An 11682-nucleotide genomic window follows, 5' to 3' on the forward strand; every position below is an offset into this window, starting at 1 on the left:
CTCTTTCATCAGGATTTCCAAGTACTTTAGAGCTTAGCGAACTTCAATTAGGCCTACGTTTTCTAATACCTCCTACATAGAAATCATCAAATAGTCAGTAAATTTAAACATAAGTAAATATGTGCAGATACTTTTTATTAAGTATTAGAAGAATGCATAGAAAATTGAGAGACTTGTGATAGAAATATACGGGATAATATAGCCAGATTGGGATATTGCCTTTAGTCTGTTAAACAAATGTGTCCTAGTCTGGTTACTTAGGTTAAAAGAAAATAATTAAGAGGGGTAAACAGTTTTATAAGACTGGAAAATTTTCTATAGGTTAACACAATCCATGTTTCTTGTGATTTAACCTGTTATATAAACAATAAATTCCAAAATTATAATATCTTTAATTTGCAAATCGAAAGAACAATTAAATAAAAAATTATGTTACACATTTTTTCTATTATGTATAAAACATTTTTGAAATTGAATCTTACAAATTTAATTAGGGAAAACTTTCAAAATTCTCCATTGTCGTATTTTGATTGACAATATCTTCAATAATTTGTCCGAGAACTTTAGATAACAAAGCATCGTTATCGTTTATGAAGGCAGCAACATTGTCTGTGAGCATCGTGTTGATTAGAGCAGTGAATTCAACATTATTGAGCAGACCATTAAAGTTGAACTGAAAAATATCATTTGTATTAATATTAATTATTCTATATTTGGTTCCTTATTAGACCAGTCAATAAATGACTACGATGGGAAAATAGAGGATAAAGCTATAAAAGTCACCAAAATCCCCCCGGAATTGTTTTATCTCCGTGAGGAAAGATTTTGTACACTTCCGAAGAGATACTCCAACAAATATGGATAATGGATGTACTGAGAGCTCAAATTAAAAATACCTTTTTAGTTTGCTGGGACCCTCGAAAACACATAATTTGTGATTGAACTTCTTTAACATTATTTTATGATCAATCAATCAAAAGCCCGTGTACTTTGTTATTTAGATTTTTTAAAATGCACTCAAATGAATTGGTGTCAGTCTACCTTCTTTCTATGAAACCATTTAAATGATACAACTTTTGCCTAACCATCAAATAATTCATCGACAACCATAATTGTCAATATATTTAATACATATTGCAATCTATTATTTAGGCTTATATACGTGACGGAGGAAAAGAGAGAAACTATAAAGAATAATTAAATGGAGGAATGAAAAGAAAAGAAAAAAATGTTAGTAAACTGGTGTCTTCACTAACGTCGATGATGTCAATGACGATACAGTGAAAATGATTAACATACACAAACAAGTACGTACGCGTAGGTTCGAGCGAGCCTCCAGGAATTCTGAAAATTTTGAACTTACCGTGGCTGAATCCAAATGTATAAGAACTCCAACATCTTGAACTTTGATATGCTTAAGATCGTGTATATCAATTAATCCTGTTATAGTTAGTTCGATTTCGCTCAAGTCTATGCTAAAATAGAAACAGTGGTCGGTAGTCACAAGCTAGTAATCATAAAAAATGTTGTGTAGTACTGACTGAAGAAGCAGCCTTTAGCTGGGAATGCACGAAAAGAATAGAAAATTCAGTTTCAGTATGTTCAAAGATTACCTTCAATTGACCACATGCGAGATTTTATGGGACAAGCAATCTCATACAGACTGAATCCTTCTTCATTCTTCACAATCGCAACCCAAAAATAATGCAACCAGAGGTACTTTCTAATTCAGTCCCTTACTTTTAATAATGGTATCTCGTTTTGACAAACAATAATGAGTCCAAGAATTTATTGAGTATATACGAACCGTATAAACATCAATTCAATAATAGTGTGACTGATATAAAAATAGAAAATATATGGGACGCTCATTCAACAAATTATAATACAATGGAAATGTTTAGAATATAAAACCGTCGACATAAAAGCTTGTTTTTAATATCTTCTAACGTATCCACTTGAAGCAATCTTATTGTTTTGATATGTGGAACGTATTTGTTAATCAATTTTATTCTAGATAAAATATTTATGATAAAGACACTGATGATTTTTTGTTTTCACAATTCCACATGATGAAGTTATTGAAAACGTTAAGAATTTTCAGAGTTAAACGTTGTTATTTGGCCAATCAGCAAATCTGTTATATTTTTACTTGAGGGAGCAAAAAATTCAGTGTAAGAAAACAATAAACAAAGAATTCTGTCTCTTTTACAGGCGTTGCATTGTTAAAAATCCTAAGTAGTATTACAATCATACAATAATGTTATAATAAAATGTTAGTATTGGAATTCTATGTAGATTTGAGCTTTTCAAATATTACTTTACAAATTTGAAATCAAATTTATAAAAAATATAATTCATCATATAAATCTCTACAAAATATTAGTCCAACGTATTAATCTGGAACGCAAAGCTTTTCGGAAGTGTAATCGACAAGATCGCATACCACGAATCACGATTCGTTAAATTGTCGTTACTATCTCGTCCACTCACATAGACCATGAAGCCAGTTCTGTTCGATTAGGTTAATAGAATCTAAAGTGTGTTGAATGCGCCGGCTATAAAGCGGCATTTCTTTGTATAGATTTTATTGGTTATTTACATTGTGCTGTGATCGTTTTTATGAAGTCAATTTCTAAGACCTTTTTATTTGTAAGAGTAAATATTTCCTAGAGATGCAGTTGCTACACTTTTAGCAACAACAAAAATGGGCTCAGGGCGCTCTCAGTCTGACGAAGAGAATATTAACCATTGTGCAGACCATTTTTCCAAGTACAACTCGGCCGAGAATATATTATGTACCACTATGAGACCCCTCTATCTTCAACTATTTACAAGTACCGGCTGATTTGTTTATTATTCTCTAAATGTGAATTAATTCTTCGGTGTTTATGATTATAGCTTAGTCTCAGTTAGCCCTGTAAGACCCAAGAACGTGCTGTGATTTATACATTTTGGACCAAGACATCTTTATATGGAGCTCGTATTCGAATTGGATTCGTTCCCGCAAATTCAAACTTGTAAGTTTTAAAATGGGTAAAACCAAGGAGCTATCTGTTGAAACTTGTGCATTAACTGCAAGTCTTCATAGTCTAGTCAAAAGTAACCATACTTCACAACCGTTTAATATAAACGACTCACGGGCTCACAAGCCTAAATATAGCAGCTCAGAGCAATGAATTTAGGGATCTACTTTTGAGTACTTCTACAGTGAAAAAAAGATTGAGAAAAGCTGGCCTTTTTGGAATGGTGGTAGTAGAGAAACCACTTTCAAGACGTCAAAAATCAAGAGATTGTAGTAGACTGAACAGCATAAAAGTTGAACACATGAAGAGTGGGAGTTCAGTCAAAGCTTGATGTTTTTGGGTCTAAGAAAAGACTGAGAAGTCTAAGAGGGAGGAAGGACAAATGGAGAGCTGATAAAAATTGAACGGATCTAATCATCTCTAAATTATTGGAGCGCGATTGAAAAAAATATCGATCAATTGGACATACCATTTTGCAAAGGAAACATTATATTTGAGTTATTTAAAATTTTTGACTCGTATTGTATAATAATTCAATATAGATATACCAGTTCAACTAATACCTGTTTTTTCCGGCACCGTACAAAGGAATCAATTCAGCTAACACGACATCAACATTAGCAGCAAATTGAAGATTTATGTCTGGAATGTGAATAGTTATATTCATTATTTTACTTATAAGGTTGACGTCTATGTATGTGGCAACCAAACTCTTCAAGCCCGATATTTTGATATTAGTCACATCTATGGTACCCCTGCAAAACGATAACAAATTATAGTATTTATTCCAAATAAAAAAATTCACAGGTATAATTGAAATAAATATTAGCAAAAAAATCCTAATAAATATGACATTAAATAATACGAGAGTTGCCTGAAAAGCTCCGGACTCAACCTAAAAATATGGAAATTTGTCAATATATGTTGAGAAATATAATTACGCATGCGTTGAGAGATTTTACTACAATTCAAGCCATTTCGCCTGATTTAAAATCGTTGGAAATGGTTGTGAAGTTTCTCTTAAAATAGAAAGAAATGAATCCTTGAATATATGCTTGCGCCTACGAAAATGAAAGACATTGTATAGAGGCTCTGCACCATTAATTACGACCGTAAATTTTTGGTCAGCTGAATTCAAACGGAACAAAATCAGCTTGATTGAATATGCATGACCAGAAACTACGACAACCAGCGATATCATCGAAAAAGTTCACAACATGGTACTGGACTACCATCGGATAAAGGTTGGAAAGGTATAAGGTATATCAAAAGAATGCATTTGCCATATGTATGCGTAAGCTATGCGCGTGGGATGCCGCTTTGGACTAAAAGCACGTTTATAACTATGAATGAAACTACTGAAAAGATAAAATAGTCAAGACCGGTTTTTGGGGGGATAGTCATAGACCTTTGATAAGGTAGAGGGTGGAATTGCAAAAAAGAAAGAAAATTCACTAACTACACTTCCAATTGGTTGACCGCCTATCGTATTCATCAGATCTGGCCTTCAGTGACTTTTTCCTGTTTCTTAATCTCAAAGTTTAACTTGCAGGGAAGAAATTTTCATCAGATGACGATGTTATCGCATTAGTGGATTTTTTTTTTTAAACATCAACTATTATTTGGTTAAAAAGGTAAGAGTGCATAGACTTGAAAATAAACTATACTGAAAAATCAAAATTATTATGGAAAAAAATATCTTGTTTCTTTGTTGGGTCTCAAACTTTTAGACAACTTGTTGCCAACTATCCATTTCAAATACAGCTGCTGAAACATTAACATGTGTCCTTTGCTCCACTGGGAGCTATATGACGATGATGATGAAAAATAAGTGAACAAACAAACAGAAGAATGATCACAAAGGGAAACCTATTTGTACCAAGTCACAGCTCTATTCCTTTCATACTGCCTGTGTTGCCGACCTGATAGATAAATTTTGCTAAAACATTTCCCAGAAGAATATTTCAGTTTTTTTCTTTGTCTTAGCTAATGTTGAAGTTGACTTATTGACTTTATAACCAATACATTGTTTAATTGTATATATTTCTTCATTTTTTAATTCTAGTTCTACACTACCATCATCTGCTAGAACCTCTTTTGGAAAATATCAGGTAAATTACATCAACGTAAATTGTTGAAGTTAGTCGTTTAGTTTTTTTACATTTAAGAGGCAGTTTTCTAACTCAACCTTTATTTAAGAAAATAATGAAATCATAATCTTCCAGTGCTAACGCCCAGACGAGACGAACCCATATCGTGTTAAATAATCAATAAAATTTGATAGCCAGTTTTTAGGTTATACGAAATTTCAATCGAAGAAACGGAAGTTAGCTTGTGTGGTTGTAACTTCCAATGATAAAATCCGTTTATTTCGTTTCCAACGAATGAAATATTGATTGTTTACTTCATATCAATAGAAATGAGCTACAAGAAGGAGAGAAAATATTTGCTAAATTAAGTTATCAGTAATGATGAATCGGAAAGTTACGATTCTGCGGATGATTGGGAAGAAGTTCCAAATATCTAGATAGATAGTGAACAAGATGTACCTGAAACAGATAATACTATTTTGTCTGAGACAGGAAACGAACAGGTTATATGTAGAAGAATTCCTATTTTTCCTGGTAAAGATAAGGAAACTGTCGAAAGCATCCAGATAATAAATGAGAGGATACTAGAAATAAAGAAAAGTTTAGTGACATTTGGAATTGTATTATAAGAGAACATTGCTACAAACACTGATATAAATGTTGAGCTTTATGTAAATGCTTTGAATAGAAGATAGAGAAACTGGAAATAGAATCTCTCACAGACCTATTGTATATAACAGGGAAGAAAAAACATCTAAATGTTCGCGACTTATTTAGGATAAAAGCCTCTTCTTTAGAAATATTTCGCTTTACAATTAATGTACCATGAACGATTTAAATTTTTATAACCATATATTCGCTTTGATGATAAACAAGAACAGAAAGATAAGCAATAGACAAATTAGCTTCCACCCAAACCTTTCTTGAAAATTTCATCACCAAATTGCCAAAACCTTACTCAATGTCTTCAAGTTATTGTATAGTAAATAAACAATTAGAAGCCTTTGGAGGGCGCTATGGGTACAAGGAATATTATGCCAAAAAAAAACGAAATAGGTACGATATAAAAATATATGCCTTGACCTATACTAAACTAGATTATAATTATACTATACAAGTTTAGAAATTTAGTTGGGTCTGTAGCCAAATGGAATATCAGCAATTCATAAACATTGTGGATTTAGCAACACATTTGCGTAGACCTATCTGGGGTACCAAGAGAATTATTACTCTTGATAATTTCTTTATTAATAAGCAGATAGTTCATACATTATTGACAAATCATCAGCTTACTATAATTGGAACTATTAAGAGAAAAAACCAAAACTGCAATTGGACTTCAACAAGCCTGTAAGTAGACCGACGACAACCAGTATGTTTTAAGATAAATTTACCAGTGTTTCGTTTATTCTAAAGCCAAAAGATGATGCTCTTGATGTATTATGAAAATGACACGCTAAAAGAAGCAGACTATAGATAAGATGTGTGAAAGTGGAGACTCTGGACATGCAGTTGCTTGAATCACATGCAAAAATCAAGATAAATGTTCGAAATGTGTATAGAACATATAAAGAGTGTATGTGTGGAATGTTCAGACGACTTCATAGTTGAAAAGTTACCTTAAAAGATTGGTTGATGATATTTTTGTTTTTTTTTCGATCTATTTTTAGAATATCTGCTTGTTTTTGGTATTCTTCTATATTATTTTTTTAGCTTAAAACATATATACAAAGACGGACGGACATTAGCACTTATTCTTAAATAATGCACTGAAAGGTCTTCTGCTCATCACCTTCTAGAGGTGATATTTCGGAAGGCGGCAGGGCCGGATTAAGATTTATAAGGCCTGAGACTAAAATAATGACGGGGCCCCCTTAAGGAATTCGGAAACCCGGAAAAATTCCCAGAATAATATCAATATGTTAGATTTGTGGTATCAACACATCAAAAAATACAGAATGATTTCCAAATGAACGGGCCCTCTTGGACCTGGGGCCCGGGGCTATAGCCCCCTCAAGCCCCTAGGTTAATCCGGCACTGGAAGGCGGACAAGAAATTTTGTTGCAACAAAATCCATGACTTATAAATCAAATCAACCGAATTTTCGCATTTGGAAACACCTTCAATAACATAATATATTTTATTTCATTTATGTATATTCTGCACACCTATGTGATATACTGTCGATGGACTTCTATATGTATCAATACACCAATCAGAAATTGACAAAACTATAATTAATGATTCTTTACTTAATGGAATTGATTATGGACTGGAAATGAAATATAAGAAAATGTTCTGAACTAATGCTTCACATGACATATAAAATTCACTTACGAGAGCCCTTCAGAGTTTTCGTCTACATTTATATCATCTAAGACCAGAGGTTCGTCAAGATTTTCAATCAAAGAATTGATGGTTTTGTTTATTAAATCGGTTATCACACTTCCCAACTCAACGTTTTCATCACCTGTCCCTATAAAACCATTAAACTATAGATTAGTTACTAGAATACCTACCATCTGTGTATCAAAAATCACAAAAATAATATAACGTATATTTGTTAATGATATACGAGGTGTGTCCAATATAAAAAATATAGTATCTACTTTTTACCTCTGAAATGGTATCAATAATTCGAAAACGAGCTGTGTCGTTCGTAAAAGGGAAAAACAATTGGATAATACCTCGATGAATATTGAATTACATCTTCTCCAAAGAAAGTGATGTCCATCGACCCTTCCGTCACGTTCTTCGGAAGAGATGCAATTCAATATCCGTCGACGTACCAGCTAGTTGTTCTCTTCTTTAATCCTTTGAATATTCATTTTCTAGAATTGTTTGTAGACTAGCTAACATAATTTTATTCTTAAAAAATCAAGTATTTGAAATTTTTAAAAATCCTCCACAGTAAAGTTAGGCTGGCCATAAAAACTGTTCAAAAACGGGACAGTCAGATTATTTTTGTAGTTGAGGTGTAGGGTAGGTACAGCAAAGAACTCAAATGTGCTGGAAATTCCAACATTTATTTTGAATTTGAATTTCAAAACCTTTAAAACATCAAAAAGTGTAAAATATTTTTAGGATATTGGCCTAACCCTAATATGAACGTGAAGTAAAAAATTCGGATCTACCGAACGACTGTCCAAAAACGCAACGGTGGTCGAAGATTAGAACGTCAAGTGAATCGACCTTAATTTTCCAAATATATCGAAAAAAGTTCACTGTACAATTAATTCTATGGTGATATTAGATATAAAACTCACTCAGATCCAAAGATGGTATAGCCGCAAAGGCACCAGCTATAGCAAAAGTTATTATTAGAAATTTCATTTTATGTTTATACACAAGTAGTTTTCACACTGATTCTAAAATATTATATGTGATATTTAAGTACAATTATTTTATCTATCAAACATATCTTTCTATGATTAGATGATAAAGTACCTTTATCAAATTGAAAATAATAGATTTAAACAAAATCAACTGATGAATACTCATTGTTTTCGAAAATAATGAAAACCTGGACAATAGAAGATCAAGTACCCTTCAAGCATTATTTTACAGAAATCACTAGATGTTTTATGTTTTACATAAACTACACATATTGACATAACTATCCATAATTTTACAACTTTTAAAATAAAATTTGAGTCTTTCTGATTTATTATCTTTCTCGATAGTTCACTTAATACAAAATCAATTTTTAATATCACAGTAGTTCGTTTAATGATTATTATAAAACTTTTTTATTGATTTGTAGGCTTTGATATCATTTCATATTTATTTTAGAAACTAAATTTTTACAATCTTATTTCTAAATTTTATATATGTAACTCTTTTTACTTATATTTCTACATATTCAACATAACTCCTTTTAATTATTTTCTTTGAAATTAGAAAATCGATGTTATTTCTTCGATACAAAATTTTTACTAAAAAGGTCCTGAATGTTTAAGATAGGACAAAAATCCCTTCACTAATCTAAGGACAAGACCAATATTCTTTTTTAAGGTTATATTAAAACATTAATTAAATACCTCGTCGTACCGTGGACCACAACGTGAATAATTATGTATCCATCAAGAGCTTTGGCGATAAAAACTTTGAACCGCTGAGGATATACGTATTATATTGATCAGTATACGTGAAAGATATAAATACTCAAATTAATTAATCTAAGGATCTGCCTTTGAGTACTTCTGCAGTGAAAAGGAAATTGAGCGAAGCTGGTCTTTTTTAAAGGGTGCGGTGATAAACCTTTTAAGACGTCAAAATAAAACTAAGATGTTGCGGTGGAATAAAGAACATAAAAATTGTACACATAAATAGTGAAAGAGAGTTTTATAAAGTGATGAGTCAAAGTTTGGCGTTTTTGGGTTTAACAGAAGAGTGTTTGTGCGAAGATTGGATGTTATATCCATGTATAATCCCGACTAGGAAACCTAGTAAAATTTGGAGGAATTTTGAAGAAAGAATACTAGAAAAAATATGAAATGAAAATTTAGTACGTTCTGGGCAGCGCCTGATCGGCAGAAAATTTAGCTCTCAGCATGACAACGATCTCAATCATTCCTCGAGACTGTGCAAAGAGTATTTAAAAGAATTAGAAAGGAAGAATGTACTGAAAGTAATAATTTGGCCATCACAGTCACCCGACCGCAATCCGATTGAGTTGTGGGACAAATTAGACAGGGAACCCAAAAAGCCGTGTCCTACTTCCACTTCATCTTCGGAATATCCTGAAAACCGAATGGCATCAAATTATTAGAGAGAATTCCAAACTTGAAACTTCAAAAATCTGTTAAGTAAATGAAACATTTCAAAATTGCAACAACTTTGTTACTGTTCCAGTTAAGATATATATTAGTAAAATGCTCAAAGCTGGGAGAGAGCTATTGTTTCAACAATTCATACACCAAGCTACGAGGGTTGTCTGAAAAGTTTCCCAGCTCAACCTGAAGATATCAACATTTATCAATAAAATTTGAGCGTATGTTTTGAGAGACTCTTACTAAAATTTCAGCCATTATGGACGCTTAATTTCTATTTGATAATCTTATTAGGCATAGCTAACACCACTCATTTAAAAATAATGTTTGTGCAGCAGCTTTAAGTAATAAATTAATATGTTTATCACATTCGACTTTGAAATTAAAATGGTGATATGTATGTGGATTTGTTAAACAATCACTGTTTCGAGATATTAGAGGATTAAATGCTAATCAAGCGGAGATCTTTATTTTTATACACGATGGAACTACACCGCAGTTTGATAAAGGATGTCGTGAATGGTTGAGTGACCATTTTCCGAATCAGTGGACCGGTAGAGGTGGATCTCCGATTCATTCGCCTCCTCGGTCATCTGATTTTAATCATTCGATAATATTAATCAAAATCGATAATATTAATAAAAATAGTGAGGTCTAAAAAATATGTATAGCTTATTATCTCTAATTCATAAAATTCCAACGTATGTTTGAACCGCTACTTTTTTTGTCCTAAATTCAGCACATACCGCTGGCGATAATAATGAAATGATAAATATTGTAGGAGTGAATAACAATACAAAAGTAATATAAATAAAAAAACAGGATGCGGTAGACTAGATTTGATACATTAACGAACTGACATGTTTATGTTGAAACGCATAATTATAAAAGAAGGGTTGATACATTTTAGTGAATTAATAAGAAACTGTGAAGGCTAGACCTAGTGAGAATTTTGCAGCTACTATGTAAGTAGTATATCATTCCAAATAGGTTTATGGAAAATTGATGAAGGAGTTTGATTTTCGTAATCAATTTCAAATTAAAAACTCTAGTTTACTTTGGTGCGTTAATTTTTCTATGGCATATGATGTTTATATCAGTATAGTTTTTCTATGTTTATAGACATATAAAAGATGCAAATAGTGTAATTCATCTTGAAAGGGTAATTTCTTATCTAGAGATGGTTCAAGTTCCCTTGAAACTAGTTGTGGATTTCATAATTTTTAGTTCACTGTTCCTGCAATTTGTTCATTTATACATATTTAAAGCGAGATGACGTTGACCTTGCAATTTATTTTTGATCTGCAAGAATAAGAACAAATCATTGGGTTCCAAACAGGATTGTTTGGCGGATGACCCATTAATTCGATATTTTGATTTTGATTTAGGAAAACAAATGCTGGTGTACCATTCAGAATTGACCGTTCTACATTGCTCTAATGGAACGTAGCAACAAGTCCAGTTATTCAGAAAAACAAGCGACCATTTACTTCGAAGTACTTCGTGCGCGAACAACTTTTGTTAGATTTTGCTCAACTTCAAAGACCCATACAGTCGATTGTTGTTTAGTTTCGGGTTCATATACATAGATTCAAGATTTGTCACTTTTCACGCTCTTATATACGTCTTTTGAAGTATCGCGATTGAATTTTTTTTAACATTTCTCTACACCAATCGACACGAGCTTTTCCTTTGAGCGATTGTCAAATTATGCGGTAATCAACACGAATAAATATTTTTGATAGTTAATATTGAAGGAATGCGAGTGGAACCGGAGCCCAAGTATGCCTTAAT

General features: G+C 32.2%; 1 protein-coding gene across 1 annotated transcript; it reads right to left on the minus strand.

Annotated features, from left to right (window-relative positions):
- Positions 1-372: 372 nt before the first annotated feature.
- On the minus strand, positions 373-8496 carry LOC130892197 (uncharacterized). The gene is made up of 5 exons (XM_057797422.1): positions 8383-8496; positions 7454-7592; positions 3590-3781; positions 1364-1475; positions 373-673 (listed from the first exon to the last, which is right to left on the minus strand). Exons 1-5 carry the CDS (start codon positions 8447-8449, stop codon positions 491-493), a joined length of 693 nt encoding a protein of 230 aa, XP_057653405.1. The 5' UTR covers positions 8450-8496; the 3' UTR covers positions 373-490.
- Between the last annotated feature and the right edge of the window lie 3186 nt (positions 8497-11682).

The sequence above is a fragment of the Diorhabda carinulata genome, chromosome 4, assembly GCF_026250575.1.
Source record: "Diorhabda carinulata isolate Delta chromosome 4, icDioCari1.1, whole genome shotgun sequence".
Classification (NCBI taxonomy): domain Eukaryota; kingdom Metazoa; phylum Arthropoda; class Insecta; order Coleoptera; family Chrysomelidae; genus Diorhabda; species Diorhabda carinulata.